The sequence below is a fragment of the Lagenorhynchus albirostris genome, chromosome 16 (genome assembly GCF_949774975.1).
Source record: "Lagenorhynchus albirostris chromosome 16, mLagAlb1.1, whole genome shotgun sequence".
NCBI classification, from domain to species: Eukaryota; Metazoa; Chordata; class Mammalia; order Artiodactyla; family Delphinidae; genus Lagenorhynchus; species Lagenorhynchus albirostris.
Genome location: NC_083110.1, coordinates 38,559,663 through 38,579,804, shown reverse-complemented (window position 1 = coordinate 38,579,804; position 20,142 = coordinate 38,559,663). Strand labels below are relative to the sequence as shown.

Here is a 20,142-nt window from a genome sequence, read left to right as displayed (position 1 = left end):
GGGTTTGAAAAGTCGTTTCCAGAAGGATGATCTGAAAATTTTAAGGCTCTTCCTGGATTTCTTATGGGAACGCTCAGAAACTTTCATAAGAGCAGCAGCCTGAAGGATAAGGTCAGCTTGAAGGTGAAGAGTTCCGGGACCGTGAAATCACAGGAAGGAGGCAGCCAACCACCCTCCCAGAGGTGGGCTCCATCCCATATCCCCACCTGACAGCTCTCCCAGTGACTCAGACTCTTGAAATGAGTACCATCCCTGCCCACCGGTAAAACACAACTGCTTCATTGCAGCTGGCCTTCATCCAGCTCATAACCTTCCCTCCCTCAATATTCCTGGACATCCTCAGATTCCAGGGCTAGTCAGCCTCACCCAGAAAGCTAGCACGTTGTCAGATGAATTACAAGGGCACAGAATGTGCCTTCAGTTTCAAGGCACCTCGGCTGGCAGTAGGACAGGCCATCGGTCCTGGGCTGGAGGGAGGCCTGAGCTCCCCGCACTATGGCAAATGAGGATGAGGCACGGCGCCCGACCCTGGAGGGAGGGGAGCCGATGGGTGTGAGGATGAGATGAGCGTGGAGACGTACTGGGCACTGCTGCTAACCTTTCACGAGGACCGTCCTGGCCTCAGCCCACTCGCTCCTCCCGTCTGACGTCAGCAGGCCGATTGGAGGTAAGCGTTCATCCTCGTTGGAAGCCATTCTGACTATCTTTCTCAACTGAGTGAACAGATCCCCCTCACTGAGACGGCGGAAATTAATCACAACATCCAAGACAAAGAACTGTGGGGGAGACAGGTCAAAGACGTCACTCAGGGCGGTCAGCCCAAGGCGTTGGGCCCTCCCTGAGCCTCCGCATGGGGGCAGGGCGGGGATGCTCGGGCCCCTGGTTCCCAAGGTATGTGATGGTTCTGAAGAGTCATAATGTGGGGACCAGCCCAACACTGCTGACTGTGCTGGACTCCAAACTGCCCCAAATCAAGGAAGGTCAGATTAAACTTACTGAAGAAAGCTTGTTTCTGTAGTTCCTAGATTACATAAAACCATTATGTTTGTGGGGAATTGAGTAGAAATGGATACAACTGCTGTTGGAGGGCTGTGTCAATCAAAACTGAAAATGTGCATGCCCTATAATCCAGCAGTTGTTCTTATAAATACATACTCTAGCCTAAGGCTTAGAGAAACGTATACTCTTGTGCCCGGAAAGACATATAAAGGAATGTGCATAGCAGCCTGTTTGCAATAGCAAAGCGGTACAGAGAGCCCAAATGTCCTCCAGCAGGGGAATGGTTAAGTAAATTGTGGTGTACTCATCCAGTGCATGACTATCCAGCAGTTAAAGGGAATGAACTAGCTCTAGGTACAGCTACGGGGATAGATCTCAAACACACTGGTGAGTGGAGAAAAAAGCAAGTCAGCGAATAATATGCAGAGGAAGGTTAAAATGGAGACACAACACACAAAATGCTCTACGCATACGTGTACACAGATACATGTGCACCTGCGTGTGCTCTGTGTGTAAGGCTTGTGAGCTGTCGTTCAGCAGTTTTGAAGCCAGAGCCTCGGGCATTGTAAAGGGTTTTATTCCCAGCCCCAGGTCAAGAACGCTTGTTAGCTGGTTGACGTGAGTGCCTGGTCCCACACGCTGGACAGCATACAGGTGGCCTGGCTCAGGGTGGGAGCCTGAGAGCGTTTCTGGAAGGGGTGGACGCTAGGGTGCGTGGGCGCTGGGAAATTCTGGGTTTGACTTTTGAACGAAGATGGAGAAAGGTCCTCGTTTTGTGGCCGGCCAGGCGTCAGGTGGGCTTCGAACCTGGGAACGGCCATCCTCCTATGGCAGACTTTAGGGCTCCCGGCTTAGACTGAAAATGTCAGATAAGCCCAAGAAGACAACACTGTAGAACATACCAGGGGAGTCCCCAGGGTGGGTGTCACACTTGGGTTTTGACAGAAAACAAAACAGCTTTTAGTCAGATGGAATATTTATGTGGAGCCTCAATATATAGAATATACTGTCTGTTGTCAGAAGTCCTCGTGCTCGCCCTGTCCCCTGGGCCCCCATGGACTCTTTTTTGTTCCCTGGAACCCAGTCTGAGGACCTTGTGGGCTTGTGACACTGGCAGACCTAGGAGGACTTCTCACCCTTGGACAAGCCACTTAACCTAAGTCTCGTTTCCTCATCTGTCAAATGGAGATTCCAAGGTCCCCTCTGCAGGGCCATCATAGTATCAGATGGGATGAACGGAAGTGCCAAGCCTATGGTCTGGACATGGAAGTCCTGACAGTCAGTCTGTAAGCTGTCTGTCTGTCTGTATGTGGTCTCCAGGAAGGCCACAGCCTGGGTCACTGCATGTGGAAGGGCTAAGGACATGCTGGGTCTCATTAACGACTCTCAGTCTGTCCAGGCGGTTCTTTGAACCTGACCTGGCTGGTCAGGACTGAAATGGGAACCCACTGAAGGCATTCTCAATTGATGACTCTCCTCGTTCTTAAAATCCAACCAGCGGAGAGAAATAGGACTGACCAGGACTCAAGACACTCCACTTTGGGGCCACCCTGCCCCAGCTCACCGTGTGACTCCGGGAGGGGGTGGAACACCCTTGGAGAAGCAGGAATGGATGAACACACGTGCACCCCTCCCCAAGCCTGAGAGGCTGCAGCAGCAAGGGGCCGCCTACCTGGTCGCAGCAGGCCACGATGACGTGCTCAGGCTCTGGCATGACACTGCTCTTCTGGGCCACCAGCGTGTCCTGGGTGTGGCCAGGGAGCCGGTAGGAGGAGAAGAGCCCGTAGTACTGCTTCATACAGAGCTGCTGCCCTGACAGCTGGCCCTTGGCACAGTCAGTGGGGATGGAGTGGCTGGAGGGGAGGGAGGGGAGGGAGGCAGGGAATCAGAGTTGATTCTACTCTAACCTGATTAGGCAAAGTGGAGCAGAAACACCAGAACTGCATGACGGTGGCTGTCAAAGAGCTCGATTTGCCACTTTCTAAAGCAGTGGAGTGCCCCGTGGAGCCCCTCGGGGTGTTCTCCGGCCTCCATTAGTCTGCCTTGCCCCGGCCTCATGCACTGCATATGCACAGGTGCGGATCTGGCCATCTCAGCCCTCTGGGCCTTTGCTTCTGCTGCTCTGCTTGGCACACTTTCACCCTCACTCCTGCTCTCAACTAATGTATTTAGAAAACTTCCTCTACTCTTTTTTTTTTTTTTTTTTTTTTTTGCGGTACGCGGGCCTCTCACTGTTGTGGCCTCTCCCGTTGCAGAGCACAGGCTCCGGACGCGCAGGCTCAGTGGCCATGGCTCACGGGCCCAGCCGCTCCGCGGCATGTGGGATCTTCCCGGACCGGGGCACGAACCCGCGTCCCCTGCATCGGCAGGCGGACTCTCAACCGCTGCGCCACCTGGGAAGCCCCCCTCTACTCTTTTTAGAGCCTACTCCTTCATCACCTCTTCTAGAAACCTCCTCTGAGTTCAAGGTGGAAAGTTCTCTTTCTCCTGTGGTCTCAGCGTGTCTCGTGTACTTTCTTCCCTCCTTTTTTCTCCTCCTCCTTCCCTCTCACTTTCTCTCTTGCCCTGTCTTCCCTCCTTCTGTCTCCTCCTCCTCTCCCCCTTCTGCCTTCCCTTCCTTTTCCTCTTCCTCTTCCTCCTTTGTCTTCTCTCTCTTTCTGTCTCTTTCTCTCCTCCCTCCTTCCCTTCCTTCCTTCTTTCCTTTCTTCCTTCCCTCCTTCCTCCTTCCTTCCTTCCACCCCTTCAGCCAACAAATGTGACTGAGCACTCGCCAGGGCCAGGCACCAGCATCTGGGCATATAGCTGCAAAGAAGACCTGAGTTTCCTGTTCTAATGGGGCGCAGGTCTGGGGTACGTAGTGGGGCAAAGACAGCAAGCAGGTAGTGAGACAGGGTGATGAGACAGTGACTGCTGGAGCAGAAGGAGCGACCAGGGACAGCCTCACTGTGGACCAGACCTGTGAGCTGAGCCCTGAGGGTAAGAAGCAGGCAGGAGGTGTGCTGGGTGGAGTGTCCCACGGCCCTGCTGCTCCGACTGTGGGTGTCGAACTGAACTGTAACAACCAGCTCACGACAGGGTGAGTGTGGGACTCCAGAAGCTTTCAGAAACTTGTAACAGGCTGACAGAGGACGTTTGTGTGTGTTGAATCTAACGATAAAACAAATGGTGTTGTATTTTGTACCTTTGGGCCATTTTTCTGCTAATTCATTTCTGCGGTGTTTTACAAACACTTTACTAAATTAAAAGAATATATTGGTCCTTCACCATAGATCATTTGAGGAACACTCGTCCAAGGTGAAAGGAAGCCAGTGCATTGAAACTGAGTAAAGAGGTGGGGAGACTTGTGAGTCTCCTTGGCAGTGGAAAGGTGGTGCCGTTTCATTCTTGGGGCAGTGAAAGCCCCAGAAGGTGAGAGCTTTCAGGGGCAGGATTTGATCTGTTTTGCTTCTGTAATGGCCCTGGTTCTGTGTGGAGAATGGGTGGAAGTGGGTCAAAGGAAGAACCAGGAAGGAGGCTGTGGGCTGCTGGGAAGGTGATGGGCCTGGGGAGGGTGGTGGGAGGAGGGGAAGGGAGGCATGGGAATGGGTTCTGGAGGGAGAGTGATGCACCTGCACTTGGACTAGATGAGCAGGCGAGGGAGAAAGACACCTCAGGTGATTTCTAGGGTCCTGGATTCACCACTAGGGGTGTGTGGTGCATTTACTGAGATGGCAGGACAAGGTAAGGGTCCAGCTGGGGTGTGGGGAGGGACCCCAAGGGCCCACTGGGGATGACTCAGCTTGCAATGACCGGGAGGTGCCCTGGTGGGGACGTCAGGGGGTCAGATATTGGAGTGTGGGGCTCATGGGGACCGACACAGCTGTATTCTGTGCTGTTGAGGTGTCTGTCTTGCCAAACGGTCTGAGAACATTTCGAAGACAGGAATGGGGCCTTATTTCCCTTCACCTTCCCAACATCAATTTGCAAAGTGAGCAAATGAATAAATGAGTAAATGGAGCGTCTAAAACAGGCGCTTGGGCAATGGCATAAATTTCCAGCCTTATGACATTTACGGTGATCAGATGTGGGAACCTTCACTTGGATATGTACAGGTATGCATGTCTGTGTGAGTGTGCCCACATGCATGCGCACAAGCGCACGCACACACACGTGGGAGTCTGGGGTCTAGACTGTCAGCGATGGAAGGGTACAAGGTCGTGGGTGGTGCCCTTCCTCCTCTGCTGTCCAGCTGGACAAGGTAAGGGATGAAGCTCTCTGAAATCAGAGAGTTGAGTGTCAGTAGCACTGAGTTCTGGGGGATGGCAGAGCTCTCCCAGCGAGGAAGAGAGACACCAAAAAAACACCACGAGTAACAGTAGCCGGAAGGTCTGGTGACCCAGCGAGGGAATGGTACGGAGAGGAGTGAGCAGACAGAAGTCTAGGAGCGTTTGGTTCAGAAATGCATGAAGAGCCTGCTGTGTGCCTAACTTAGGGCTGAAAGCTTTGAAGGCATCATCTCATAGGACAGTTGCAGCAGCCCCAAGAGGCTGCTACTATTATTATTTCCATTTGACAGACAGGGGTATATAGCTAGGAGTGATTACTCACCCAAGATCGACACGTCCTGTGTTGTGGGTGTCAGAATTCAGACTCAGGTCTGCTGACCCCAGGGCCCAAGCCCTGAGCTACTCTGCACTTTGGGTCTGGGGGCCTGCCCCCTCCTCTCCAGAGGAAACAGCCCTACCCTGGAGGGGCTGTAGGTCTAAGCCTCTCCCACAAGTCTGGGTAAGACTCAGTTGGATCAAGTTAAAGAGAAAGTGAAGTTTGCCCCTGTGCCTTCCTCACTCTGCCACCTCCTGGCTGTGTGACCACGGACAAGACCCTTAACCTCTCTGAGCCTCAGCTTCCCCGTCTGTGCAATGGACATTGCTTTGGACCCTTCTTTCTTTCCAGCATCTGATGCCCTTATATTTCCTGCCTCTGGGGACTCTGAGACCCTCTCATGGGGTCCCCCACGCCCTCTCACTCCCTCTGCTGCTCCTGGGCACCTGGTGCTTGGCTGGAAAAGGGACTTTCCTCCTAAAATCAGTGATGATCCACTGTGCTTATGCAGCTCTCTCCATCTGTCAGGACACCTTTGGGTCCACTGAGTCAGCTCACCCATTTCTCAAGTTTGATAGGGTTGAGGAAACAGGCTCAGAGTGGGGAGCCCATTCCTTCCACGTAGTGAGTAACAAGGCTGAACTCACCATCACCGCGCTCCAACAACTTTTCCTTCCCCACCTTTTGATATGCTCTCTATATTCCTGACGCGCTGAATCATGGCATGTGTATATATAAGACGTATGGAGGGAGGGGGGCATTTTAAAGAGATCAAGGAGGGAGCGTGCTTACCCCGGGCACAGTAACCATGAATGGCTAGGCCAGCTGGGGTAAAGGTCATTCTGATGCTCAGGAAGTTCAAGGGGGCTGTTTGCTCTGTGATGGGAGCCCAGAACACAGAGCTGGAAAAAGGCAAGTTCTCTGCCCTCTGGGAGCTCCTTGGCTAGTGTGGTGGGGGCAGATGGGCCAACAGACTGTGCCGGAACGGGGTACTACCCTTCTCAGGCTGGGCTGTGTCCTACCTGTCCAGCAGGGCCTTGTAGCTGAGCACGCCGGAGATGAGGTTGGCTGCAAACCTGCAGAGAGAGATGAGGCCTTAGTATTTCCTCCCCAGGGCCCAGGCTCCCTCCCTCCCTCCATCCTTCAGCTCCCTTCCTCCCTCCCTCCCTTCTTCCTTCATTCCTTCTTACTTCTCTCTCCTCCTCCCTCTGCCCCTCCCTCCCACCTCCACTCAGTCTCTCCCAAACTCATGGACCACCCACCAGATGTCTGGCCTTGATGGTACACTGATCAGGTGGGGTTCCTGCTGCCCCGCCCCTACCCCCATGCTGTTGGTCCTTCACAAACCTTTGGATTAAAAATGGTCCTGAGAAGAGAACTGGGGGGGAGGAGAGGAAACTGGAAGGTGACTGAAGAGGAGGAGGAGGAGGGAGAGGAAGCCAGGAGAGGCCACAGAGCAGGCAAGAGGGGGTTGGACAGTGAGGGATGGGGTTCTTCCAGGTGAAGGCCTGTGCTGGGGCTGGACTGGGCCAAAACCCTGGGGTTCTGGGAAATCCAATCTCCTGGGGAAAGTCAGTCATTTGGTCCCCTTAATGCTAATGAAAAGGAAAGTGGGTGCTGGCGTGGGGAAAAAAGGCACCAGACAACCTTACCACGGGCCCCTGTCATCTTTTTTTTTTTTAATCTTTATTAGAGTATAATTGCTTTACAATGGTGTGTTAGTTTCTGCTTTATAACAAAGTGAATCAGTTATACATATACATATGTTCCCATATCTCTTCCCTCTTACGTCTCCCTCCCTCCCACCGTCCCTATCCCACCCCTCTAGGTGGACACAAAGCACCGAGCTGATCTCCCTGTGCTATGCGGCTGCTTCCCACTAGCTATCTATCTTACGTTTGGTAGTGTATATATGTCCATGCCACTCTCTCACTTTGTCACAGCTCACCCTTCCCCCTCTCCATATCCTCAAGTCCATTCTCCAGTAGGTCTGTGTCTTTATTCCTGTCTTACCCCTAGGTTCTTCATGACTTTTTTTTCCCTTAAATCCCATATATATGTGTTAGCATACGGTATTTGTCTTTCTCATTCTAACTTACTTCACTCTGTATGACAGACTCTAGGTCTATCCACCTCATTACAAATAGCTCAATTTCGTTTCTTTTTACGGCTGATTAATATTCCATTGTATATATGTGCCACATCTTCTTTATCCATTCATCTGATGATGGACACTTAGGTTGTTTCCATGTCCTGGCTATTGTAAATAGAGCTGCAATGAACATCTTGGTACATGACTCTTTTTGAATGATGGTTTTCTCAGGGTATATGCCCAGTAGTGGGATTGCTGGGTCGTATGGTAGTTCTATTTGTAGTTTTTTAAGGGACCCTCCTGCACTGCTGGTGGGAATGTGAATTGGTGCAGCCACTATGGAGAACAGTATGGAGGTTCCTTAAAGGACTCTGTCATCTTAACGGCCCATGGATGATGAGCCTGGCTTAATTGCATCAGGAGGAAAACGCCCCCTTCGATGCAATTTTGAGAACTGTTTCCGGAAGCTGTTCATCCATCCACACACTTCCTTCTGCCCAGGGAAGGCCTGGCTGCAGGGGAAGGGGGAAGACTGCCCCCGGCCAGCAGGTTGGCCGAGCTGGTCTTGGTGAAGAAGGAGGGGGGCAGGGGTCTTCCAGCATAGTTGAGCCCTGCTCAGAGGCCAAGGTGGGCCCTGCCTCTTGTTTTTTTTTTTCCTCCCTCTGAACTGTCCCCATGCTGTGCCACTTTTGGGTCTTGAGGCCAGAGACCTGGGTTTGGCTCTGAGAGACTCTGGCAGAGAGACCCTTCCTCCCGACCCGACCCTTGCGTAAACGGCCCCTCCGTTGTCATCAGTGGGCCCAGAGGCTGTTCCAGGGGCTCAGTGAGCTCTGAAATTGCAGCAGATGGCAGAGACTCTGGCAGTGGCTGGCGGGAAGAAACCATTTCCACTCCCTCAGAGCCTCTGTCCAGAGCTGGGGGCTGCAGGGCTGCAGAGGCCCTCTGAGATAGCCTGGGGCCGTGGGTCCCAGTAAGAAGCCCCAGCCTCAAGTGCTGGCAGGATCAGAGGCTACAGGCTTCCTCCCAGGGCCTCAACCAGGCCCAGACTGCCATGGGGACACCTGGGGGCCCGTGACCTCCCCACCCCACCCCAAATAGATACATTCTGAGGAAGACCCTGTGTTTGTTACCCACGTGCCACTTGCCTAACCCCCTTCTGACACCATGGCCTGGATGCCACTGTCTCAGGGCCATTCGGCCTCAGAAAGCTCAGCCGAGGCACGAGTTTCAACCTCTCCTTCCTGGTGCTGGTGCCAGGCCCCCTCCTCCAGGCAGACTGCCAAGCTGTGAGCCCAGGGTCACGGGGGCCTCACCTTAGCTGGTCACTGGTATCTTGGAAGTGCTGCCGGGCAAAGATCACAGCTGGGCTGGAGTTGACAGGCAGGGCCAGTCGGTTATTGAGATACATGTCATTCAGCCAGTACTCAGACACCTGCCAGGGAGGGTGGGGAAGGGTGCCATTACCCCCAATGGCCACACACATCTCGCCTGTGGAGCGCACCAGTCCCATCCTGGCAGCCCCAGGGGAAAATGGGGACCCTTCAGTAGATCATGTACTTTTTTCATTCATTCATTCATTCCACAAACATTCGCTGAGCCCCATTTACGGGCTAGGGCCTGTGTGCTCCCCGTCTACCAGGCCTGTCCTTCAGCTTTGTCCCACACTATCTCCTTTCTTCCATCCCAGTGTTCATCCTGGTTGTTTACTGCTTCATCCATGCCCCCTGTCCTTTCTTATGAGTGTCTCATTCCTGCCTTTCACCCCTCTCTGCTCCCCTGACCTCACGCTATCCTCTACTGCTCCCATCCCTGTTACTCATCTGCCCCCCATTTCTGTCCCCCAACTGCCCCCATCTCTGTCCCTGTCTGTCCCCCATCCTTATCCCCATCTGTCCCCTCTCTGTCCCCAACCCCATCTTGTCTGTCCTTCACCCTTGCTCCTCACTATCGCTCTGTTGTCTCCCCCATGCCTGTCCCTCCATCTGCCCCATCTTTGTCACCTACCTGCCCCTCATCCAGATCCCTCTGTCTCCATGACTGCTTTCTGCCCCCTGACCCATGGGTTCCTTGTTTGCCCCCTCCCAGCAGCTCTTACCCAGTTGGCTGTCTTCTCCCGCCGTTCCAGAAGCTTCTGCTGCAGGGTCTCACCGAGGCCACCAGGAGCCCCAAACCGCTGCACAATGGCCTGGCTCCTCCTGAATTGCTCCTCAGGCACCAGATGCTGCATGCACCGCAGGTAGGTGGCCAGGGTCTGCTGCAGCGGGGGCACGGGGAGTTTGGGCAGCCCCTGGAAGAGAAGGATCACAGGCTTTGGTTCCTCTTCTCATGTGTGGCCCATGCCTGTCCCCAAATTGATCCCCTGTGTCTATTTCAATCTGCCCCATCTTTGTTCCCTATTCTGGGACTCATCTCTTTCCAGGGCTCAGCTCAGCAGAATTGTGAACTTAGGAAGCTCCTGTTAGCTTTCTCCCACACCGCATCCTGGTCTCTAGGAGGGGGCAAAGTGCAGAGGAAAAGACCTTGAGGCTGACACCAGACAGACATGGGTTCATGCCCCGACCCTGCTGCTGACCACCTGTGTGATCTTGAGCAAATCGCCCCTACCTCTGTGCCTCAGTTTCCTACCCTGTAAAACAGAAGTAATAACCTCTATCTCTCATAAGATCAAAGAGATCACGAATATGAAAGTGCCTACAAACCATAAAGAACGAGTGTAAGATGAAACGGTCCTGTTATTGATATTGACTGCTGGCCACTCTTAATTTAGGACTTGTTCCCAGCTGGGGCTCCACAATCCAGTTGATCTCCGGACCCAAAGGGTGTGACTTTAATGGAGAGATTTGGACAGTTGAAAGGTGGTGCGAGGTATAGTTCACTGCTTGCCCTAATGACCAGAATTCTGCATGATATTTCCTGGGAAGGTGACTCATGCACTGGTCTCCTTATTAAATCCCTCCCAGTTATGAAGCACAGGGAGGGGCATTTAGCTCCTTGTGGGTATGGGGCGCAGGTAGGGGGGAAATGCACTGGAAGTTTTTCCACTCTTAATCTCTCCAAACCTCAGCTTCCTCATTCATAGGACATAAATAACAATTCCTATGTGAGAGGGGCACAGAGAGAATTAAATAAGAGAAACAACTGGCCCCAATTAGGCACATCATAAAACGTTATGATATTACTATCCTTATCCCTCCAGATGGATTCCTAAGAGAAAACCCGTAATACCTGGGGGCCCCCAAAGTGTCTCAAGAATCTAAGTAGAACTCGCCACCCATGTCCTCCTGATCTGGGCTTCTCAGTTTACGAGCTCTGTCACCCTGGGATCTTGTGTGCGTTCAACAGTGTTATGGCTTAGCCTGGGAAGGAATTTTTGTCCCATTTTCAGATGAGGAAACTGAGGACCAGAGGGTGAAGAGGCTAGTCCAAAGTCATCCAGCCATTCTGTGGCAGAGCCAGGACCTGAAATCAGTCCCCGCCACCACCACACCCGCCCCCACCGACAGCCCTTCTGCTCCTTCCTCCTTGGGCGTTCTCTCCCTTGCTCCCTTTTCCATCCATCCTTTTCCCTCTTCCTCACTTAGCTGGTCACAATCGGAAACCAGGACTCTTCATGCTACTACTTAAACTTTACAAAGCTGGCCCATGGTGGGCTGCCTTCTTTTCAGGGGTTTCTCCTCTGTGGGGTGGTGGGGTCAGTGAATTTCCACCCCGGCCAGGCTGTGGAGTGAAGGGGGTCCATTGAATGCTTACCTGTGCTCCGCTCCTGCTGCTGCAGGGACTGAAGCGGACCCCCACCCGCATCCCCGGGAGCTCTGGGCAGGCGGACCCCAAGTGTGAGGACCCCAAGTGTGAGTGAACCGGAGCGCGTGTGCTGATGAGGGAAGGGGCTCTACCTGTCTCTAGAGTTCACTGCCCTAGGAGGAGGGAGGAGGGTGTCAGTGCCAACTACGGGCTGCTCCTGCCCTGGGTAACCCTTGAGGATGGGTCCGCGCAGCATTCCAGGTTGCTCCGCGCACTCCCAGAGAGCCAGGTCCAGCCTCCCCACCAAGCTGCTCTAGTTCCCTCTTCCTTCTCTTGGGGTCTTGGGGGTCTGTGTGGTGCGTGAGTGGGGAAGCATCTACAGAAAGCGCAGTGCAGCTGGTGGCTTGGCCAAGAGTGCCAGCAGATCTGGCTAGAGCCCCTGCTAGAAACAGGCTACCCTTCTTCGGAGCTCTGACAGTGACTCAGCCTGGGTCATGGGGGATCAGTGATGGGTAAGAAGGAGTGAAGCAGGAAATCTCTGCACAGATGTCTCAGCCCCTTGGGGCTCTTCCCAGACTCTCGTGGGCTTCTGGCCTGGCCTGGGTGCAGAGGCAGGGACTTGTACAAATGAGGGTCTTTGGGCCCTGGGGTCTTAGATCAATAAACATTTCTGGGCAATTTATGTGAGCCAGGGCTCACATTTCTGGGCTGGTCTCAGGGACAATGGAGATACAGAGCCTGCTCTCAAGGCAGCCACAGTCCAAAGGGAGGGACGTGCCACGGACCAGAGGCAACAACAGAGGTGTTTGTCAGGCTGTTTGTCTGGACAATGTGGTGAGCAACTTCATGAGGAGAAGCCAGAAAGTTCTGATCAGGTTTTCAAATGAAGCCCTGGGGTTAGGGTTGGGGTAAAGAGGTGTCAAGAAGACAGGAACCGCCATGTGCAACAGCCTGAAGATCAGATGTGTCGCTCTATCACTCTGGAAGGTGGGTTGAGTGTGGTGGGGAAGGAGGATGCCTGCCCAGGGAAGGGTGGCATTGTCTCAAACCAGTGGGGAAGACGGCGTTTAAGGCTCCAGGGCTGACAGCAGCTGGGGCTGGGATGTGACAAGGCTTAGAGTAGGAAATTCGGCCTCATCCTAAGGCAGTTCCACTGGGCTCACAGCCGTTGGAGGTGGAACTTGGAGAGAGGGGAGGCCCTGAGAGAAAAAAGAGTGCCCGGCTCAGGTCAAGGGCTCTCCCTGGCCTTGGAGGTTAGGAAGTGTGGCTGTCAGCATTCCCTCAGTATTCCCTGACGCCACTCCCAGCCCCTCCAGGCCTCCCCGGGCTCCTCAGCAAACTTGGGGCAGGGCTGCAGCCTGGGCCTCCTGCCCAGGAGAGCACAGGGCTAGGGGCCAGGCAAAAGTTGGGGGTCAGTCCCTCTCAGGACTGTTCTGGAAGCAAGAATTTGTGAGTGGGGAGAGAGGGATCCAAACGTCACTTACAGGCTCCTCCTCACTGCTGGGACTTTTTGCTGCCATCTTAGGGGGCGTTTTTTCGAGGATGGGCATCTTGGTGACTCCTGATTGGGGAAGCAGAGGTGTGGACCTGGGGACCGAGAAGCAGAGAGGCATCAATACAAGAGCCGCCTAGACCGGACCCTTCACTTCCCATAGCCTGGTACCCTGCCTCTGCCCTGTGAGGAGGCCAGAGCTGGGCAGTAGTGTTCACAGCCCTCCTTGTGGGCCTGGTCCCAATCTCCTGACCTCCAGACCAGTCCACACACTGACCACAGTGTCCTCTCATTCCAGATCCATGAGGGGTCACTGGCAGAGCACTTGCGTTGTTCCTGCCTGGGACCCGATAGATATGTGCTTTGCAGATTAAAATCTCTCTTTCCCACTAGACTGTGAGCTTCTCCAGGGCAAGACTACACCTGCCGTGTTCAGTGCTTCACCTCTGAGCCGTAGCCCTGTGCCTGGCATGGAGTAAAATCAGTGTTGGGTAGCTGAGTACAAGGAATGCGTGCGCACATGAATGAATACAAGGTCCTCTAAGGCTCTGGGCTCCAGGAGACGCTCGAGGCTTATCAGAGGCTGGCCTGTGGCCAAGGCAGGGAGGACCCTGCTGGATGCGCTGTGACTTAGGCAGTCTCTGGTCGGCTGGCTGCCAGTGTAGGTGGCATGAGAATGCGGAGGGAGATGGTACAGGGAAGTTAAGCAGCCCAGGCCCCTAGGGGTCCCCTGAATAGGCCTGTAAGGAGGTGGATTAATTCTGAAGGTACAGTAGAAGTGAGCCAGGCCAAGAGGGGCAAAAGCCAGTTTTTAAGGTTACTGGGGCCCAACCTCTACCCTCAGGGCCCAACCTCTAACCCTAAGCCTGCATAAGGATGAGCACCCACCCATGCTTTCCACTCATCCATCCCCTATTCTCTCCCAAGAGCCTAAAGCTAAGACTTAGCCCCTTCTACCCCCAGGCAGACACAGTGGGAGAGGGGGGCTGGGTGCAAGGCACAGCTGACCCTAAGACACAGCATCCTGAAAGATAGATAATCCCGGTCCAGGGGTGGAGGGGCCTGGGGTTGCCTGGTAGCGCTGGGCAGAGAAGGGAGAGTCCTTGCGGGCACTGTGCCCCCAGCACTCGGGACTAGGTGGTCCCCAGACCGGCGAGCGCCCTGTAGCACAGGGGCTGCCACGACCCACTGCAAAGCAGAAGCAACGGCGTCCAGATGAGAGTCGACCCCAGAGCCACGGGAGTTTTGAGGGGGCGAGTAGGGCAAGGGCAAGGTGGTAAGGGCCCTATAGACAATGCAGCCAATACCTGCTCTTGCTCTGGCCCCCAGCCAGCCCACAGCGGGAAGATACTAGTCAAGCCTCAGAGACCCCATGTCTCAGAGAGGCACAGGAGATTGAAGTAGGATGGTTTCATGGGTGCCACATGGGAGGGCTTTGTTCCTGTCGGCCAGCTGCTCTTCCTCACTGGCCCTTGGGCTGGCGCCTAAAGGGTGTATTTGTGTCGGTATCTTTCTTTGTCAGTTTGGTGCCCTCCACTCCACACTCCCACCAGCCTGGCTTCTGAAGCCTGCCTGGAGGGGGCTCTGCTTTGCCCTGGAAGCCGAAGCCCAGCTCAGCCCGGGCACCGCAGGCTGCCCGCGTGCTCCAGGGGCTACCTGTCACCCGGCTTATACTTGCCACTTGCGCCCACGCCTGCACCCCATCTCCCGCCTCCGCGAGAGAGTCGGAGAGAGGCAGGTGCATGCCAGCACTTCAGGGGGTTGGAGTGAGACCTGCAGACCCTCCAACTGGGCACGGAAAGTGCAGACCTTGGCACTTAGCAGATGGGGGTTCAGAAGTGTGGACACACACGTGAAGCCGCGAAGGTGACGGTCAAGCCTGTCCAAGCCCTTTCCCCCAACTTCGCACCATCCAGCTCCCCGTCCCCTACCCCCACCCTCGGTGGAGAAACACCAGAGCCACAGAATCCCGCAGTCTCCTGGCCGTCCCCCGACGGCCGCTGCCCTTCGGGACTCGGAGGACTCCGCGGGTTCTAGGGCCTCCCGGCCCCGGCGCGGTCCCTGGACGGAGCCTCCCTGCGCTCCCGGCTCCCCGCGCTGTGCTCCGCCAGTCCAGCCCTACTCACCTGCTCTCCTCGTCTCTGCTGCCTCGGCCGCCGCTGCACCGCACCCAGCAGAACTAGGGGCTAGAATGTGAGCCGGAAGGGATTCGGGGGCGCGTCAGCAGTGCGGGGGTGGGGGCCACCGCCTCAGTCGGTGGCAGAGCCTCCGACGTCGCCGGGTCCCCAGGCCTCGCGACTGGCTGCGAGCGAGCCGGCCGCGCCAGTCGCCTCCCCTCTTTCCTCCTGTTCCTCCTCCCTCCCCTTTCTCCCTTTTCCTCCCTCCCCCCAGCCCCACCCCTACCTCTCGCCCTCTCCATCCTTTGTCCCCCCCCCTCCACCCCGCCTCACCACTCCGCTGCCTTCCGGGATCCCACCTCCCGGTCCCCATCCCGTGCTCTGACGGCTTCCCGGACGATCTCTAGCAAAGGCAGCGGAATCCAGGCCCGAGATGGGGGGTGCAGAACGTGGCCCCGCCCGTGCCCATCGCCCTCAGCTCAGCCTTCCCCAGTCCCTGCGCCCCCCTAACCCCTTTATCCTAGCCGTGGCTGCCTCTGCAGAACCCGGGGGAGGGTTGGGTCTGGATAAATCTGTGCCTCCCCACTGTCCAGGGCAGGCTCAAACCTTATTACAACTCCTCTTACAATATAATAATAATAATAATAATAAATAAAACAACCTGTTTATCGATCACTGCAGGTCCTTTTCTATTCCCACTCATCCCGGCTGGCACTACAGGGAATATGCAGGATACAGACCTGGGGATGCTTAGAGACACGCAGCCAGAGGCAGACATTCCTCCCAGACAATGCATTCCCCCCCCACCCCATATAGATCCTTACACACGAACACACACAGACAGACTCACAAAGAGAGACCCTGCTCAGACAGACACACACACAGCCGGACACACAGAGTCAGAACAGACGTGCACACACCAGCAGTACAGACCCCCACAGACGTTGTCTAATACACAGGCGTACCCCAACACGGCGACCTCTCCATGCCGGAATCCGAGGACTCTGCAGCCTTCAGGAGGCCGCAGGTTGCAGGACTGGGAGTGGTGCACACACGCTGGTCTGGGACTCTGGGGACCCCCACTCAAGGTGGGGAGACTTCTCTGGCAGCCCTGGGCGCTTGCTTGCACTCAGGACCGGGTAGGGTGGGGTTGGTATCAGCTCTCACACTATCATTCTCTCCAGCCCTGACTCAAGCCCGTATAGCTGGAACACAGCGGACACATCGACAACTGTTCCTCCACTCCTCGTAGGATAGAGTCCAGTGGTCTAACGAACACACAATCACACGCACGCTTCTCGAGAAATCAAGCCCTTAAGGATGCAGCCGGTTTTTTTTCAGCTGCCCATAACAGTTCCACCCCTATTCCCTTTCGGAGTCTGGACGGGACAGGTTGCCAGGCTCGAAGGGAAGGGAAGCTTGGGCGCCTAAGAGCTCTGTCTTAGACTCAGGGTGTGTCCTCAAGGGGCGGGACCAGCGCACCCGGAGGGAGAGGGTCCTCAGGCTCCCCCGGGCGGCGCCCTGGGGCGCTGCGCTAGGCCTGGGTGAGGGAGGGGCTGTCGCGGGCTGAGGCCGGCCTAGGCACCAGGGTGTTTGTGGGTGGGAGCCCTTGTTGAGTTTGCTTCTTTCGTATCTCCTTTTCCAGGTAGCAAAAGAGCAACAGGCTTCCTGCATGCCCGCTGGACTGAGACCCGGATTTGGGTTAGACCCAGCTCACCCTCCCATTCTGCCCTGGCCCCTTGCCCGGCCGCCCACCCCATCAGTAAAGAGAGACTCGGTCTCGTACAGATATAGTTTATTGATTCGGCCCGGAGGCACCGCAGCGCAGCGGGCCAAGTTGGCACTGGGAGGAACGGAAGGAAGGACAAACAGAGGCACGGCTCTACATCGGGGAGCCCCGAGGTGGCGACCCGCGCGCCTCTTCGTCTTTGCCAGGAGCACATAAGTTCACGTGCCTCGGTGCTCCATGCTCCATTGGAGGAAAGGGAGGAGGACACAGAAAGGGTCATAAAGAGGGGACTCGGGCAGGGGAAATCAAGACAGAGGAGAGGCTGGGGTACTCGCTGCAGGAGGCGGGACCTGAGCCTGAGCTGGCCAGTGTGCTCACAGAGCAGCCACCTTGACCCGGGGGTGGGGAGTGGGCGGGTGGCCTGGAGGAGAAGCGGGCTGCTAGCTGCGGGTGTAGTAGTCGTAGTCGTCCTCACATGCGTCAAAGGGGCCTGGCGGGCTGCGAGGCGCGCCTTCCCGGTCGGACAGAGGGCGCTCCCGCAGGCGCACAGCATCGTATAGACCCTGCGGTGGCTCATCGAGCAGCACATCGCGCTCGGAGCGGGAGCGCTTCAGGCGGCCCACGTTGCGCAGAAGCAGCAGGACGGGCGCATACAGCAGGTTGGCCAGGCCCATAACAAGGCTAAGCTGCTCAAAGCCAAGCGAGTGCACGATGTGGCCCGCCACTATGGGCCCGAGCGCATAGGCCACGCAATAGGATATGTCGGCAATGGCGTAGACGCTGCCATAGACCGAGACGTGGCGCACGTCCACAAGAAAGGCGAGCGTGGGCAGCAGCGCCGTGTCCACCAGCGCAATGCCGAAGCAGAGGCCGCAGAGCGAGACCACTAGTGGTGCAAAGGAGCGGCAGGCGGGCACCAAGCACGAGCTGGCGCCTATCACTGCCAGCCCGAAGGCGCCGTACAGCCACTGCAGGTGGGGGTAGCGCGCTGCCAGTCGCACTGTGAGGTACACACCTAGCACGTGCGGCACGAAGGCCGGCAGCCAGGCTATGCCTGCGTCCCACTCGGACGCCGCCATCGTGTGCTCCATCCACGTGGCGATGGTAGGCTCGAGAAAGGCGAGGGGGATGTTGCAGGTGGTGAGCGCCCCTGCCACCACGGCGATGTAGGGGTCCAGCATGAGGCGGTGGATAGGCGTGCCCACTGGCAGGTTGGCCCGCGCCCGCGCCGCGGCGGAGAAGGGCTTGGCCACGACCAGCAGCAACAGGGCGTCGAGCAGCGAAACCATGGCGAGCACCAGAAAGGGCGCGGTCTTGCCCACGAACTTGTGGAGGAACCCCCCGAAGGGCGGCGCCACTAGGCTTCCGAAGCTGATGAAGGCCAACGCCAAGCCCAGGGCACGACTGCGCTCCGGCTCCTCAGGGTACTTGTCGGCGATCATGGCAATGCCAGACGTGTCCGCGAAGGCCGAGCCGAGACCCTGCAGGCTGCGCGCGGCGAAGAGCGTCGCGTAGTCCTCCGCAAAGGCAAACATCACTGTAGAGGCGAACAGTACGCCCAGGCCCATAAGCAGCGGCAAGTCATAGCTCATGCGGTCGATGAAGGTCCCGCTCAGGGGGTTCACCAGCAGCTGCAGGATGGCCTTGGAGGCAAACAGCACCCCGATCTTCACGTCCTCGTTGTCGGTGGGGTATTGGGGCTGCGCGGTAGACCTGGCCGGCATCGCGGCCGTCGAGGACTCCGAGATGTTGACTGTGTCTGCACTGGCATTGGCCGGAGTGGGCGGCGGCAGGGTGGTCACACACACTTTGGAAGTCAGGGTGGGCTTCTCGCTGGCCGAGTGCACGTAGTAGGGCACGATGGGCACGATGACCATGTACAGCATGTTGTCCAGCAACAGCGCCACGCACACGATGACCAGCACCAGGCGCCGCTGCCGCCGGGGATCTTGCAGCGCCGCGCCCACCGCCTCCGACAGCTTGCTGGCTGCCGCCGGGGCCTGACCCGCCGGCGCCTCGGGTTCCATCACCCGCACCCCGCCGCTCTTCCGAGGACGCTTCGGCCGGGGCCGGGCGCGCGCGCCCTGCAGTGCAGAGACCAGGGCGCGGAACTTCGGGGAACCCTGCTCGCCGGGAAAGGCAAGGACCCTGTCCGGCGAGGCGCCGCCGCTGTCCGGAACCGAGCTCGGGACCCGCCGCCGCTGGGCTCAGGGGCGGTCAGGAAAGGCGGCCGTGCCAAGGCGCCGGAGCCGGAGACTGAGCGCTCTGAGGCTCGGGCGCGCAGGGAGCCACCCCCGCAGCGCTGAGAGGCCGCCTGAGCAGGCCGAGGGGCATGCTGCTGCCGCCCGCCCGCCGGCTCGCTCGCCCCGCCGCTCTCCCCTCCCCTCGCGTCGGCTCTTGCCTCCTCCGCCGCCGCCTACTCTTTTTTTCTTTTACACTCGGGGCTGTGACGCGGCGAGTCTCGGCCCCCGAGTGGTGCCCGGGCCACTTGCGTCGCTCATGCTAATGCGACGTCGGCGGGGCGGGGGCTGGGGGCGGGGCGCTGCCGGGAGGGGGTCCTCTCCCCAGATGCGCCAAGGCTGGAAGCCCCAGAAAGGGGTCTCGGTGCGGAAAGAGTCCTGGCCAAGCCCCTGAGGATGGGTGCGCCGCGCGACAAGCGGGTTCTCCGCCCCAGCAGTTCTAGGACTCGTGGGGTCCGCGCCCGCTCTTCTCCCCACGGAGAGGGGCACACAGCGGCCGCTTTCCCCCGGCCCCGCGGGAGAGGGGGACGCTAGGGGCTCCAGATCTCCGCCTTAGCCTGGATCTCAGCGCGCAGCGGGTAAGGAGTCCCCGAGGTGAGCCGCGGCTACGTCCATCTGTTCTCGCAGCTGGAATGTGGGGCAGTGACTGGAGGGGCGCCAACTACAGATCCCTCAACCCTTTCTCTGGCCCCGCCCCCTGGCCCCTTCCACGCCGGGGAGGGGAGGCGCATACTGCTGGACTGGGTTCCGACCGACCGGCCCTTCGGGAGAATGTCACAGCAGAGAACTCCAGACTAAGAGCATCTGGGGATTGAGGGGAGAAGTCGCTTCGTCCCCACCCGGGGCCCCCAATATCAGCTCTGCCCCGCCCACCCTACCGCTTTCCCCACCTCCTTCTCCTAACCAGTGCGCCCCCTTTCCGTTTTAACTGTCCGGGTCCGGCAGCTCCGCCTCTTCTCCCTTCCCGCCTCCTCACTCCCTCCCCGTTCTAACTCCTCCCAGGCAGTCTCGTCTTCGCACTACACCAAGCCCTCCCTCCGCTCCTGCGAGGTCCCGCCCCCTTCCCAACCCCACCCCCACCTCCAATCTCCAGAGCTGCCTCCAAGTCCCGGGTGGGCTCAGGGAGTGATGTGGCGGGGTCTACGCCTGGA

The 20,142-nt window shown here is 57.2% G+C and overlaps 2 protein-coding genes across 2 annotated transcripts in view; both read right to left on the bottom strand.

Moving 5' to 3' along the window:
- CHAT (choline O-acetyltransferase) overlaps window positions 1-15,181 on the bottom strand; it is a 50,214-nt gene extending 35,033 nt beyond the window's left edge. The window contains exons 1-7 of the mRNA XM_060125757.1: window positions 15,032-15,181; window positions 12,898-13,000; window positions 9,768-9,959; window positions 8,986-9,104; window positions 6,603-6,656; window positions 2,672-2,852; window positions 599-776 (exon numbers count right to left, since the gene is read on the bottom strand). Of these exons, the coding sequence (XP_059981740.1) occupies window positions 599-776; window positions 2,672-2,852; window positions 6,603-6,656; window positions 8,986-9,104; window positions 9,768-9,959; window positions 12,898-12,963 (790 nt within the window). The 5' untranslated portion in view covers window positions 12,964-13,000; window positions 15,032-15,181. The remainder of the gene's footprint in view (window positions 1-598; window positions 777-2,671; window positions 2,853-6,602; window positions 6,657-8,985; window positions 9,105-9,767; window positions 9,960-12,897; window positions 13,001-15,031) is intronic.
- A 2,010-nt stretch (window positions 15,182-17,191) lies between these two features.
- SLC18A3 (solute carrier family 18 member A3) lies at window positions 17,192-18,778 on the bottom strand. Its single transcript, XM_060126724.1, has one exon. It carries the CDS (start codon window positions 18,776-18,778, stop codon window positions 17,192-17,194), a length of 1,587 nt encoding a protein of 528 aa, XP_059982707.1.
- Between the last annotated feature and the right edge of the window lie 1,364 nt (window positions 18,779-20,142).

Excerpts from the sequence above, each read along its gene's own strand:
- SLC18A3 (XM_060126724.1), bottom strand. The coding sequence starts at position 18,778 with ATGGAACCCGAGGCGCCGGCGGGTCAGGCCCCGGCGGCAGCCAGCAAG.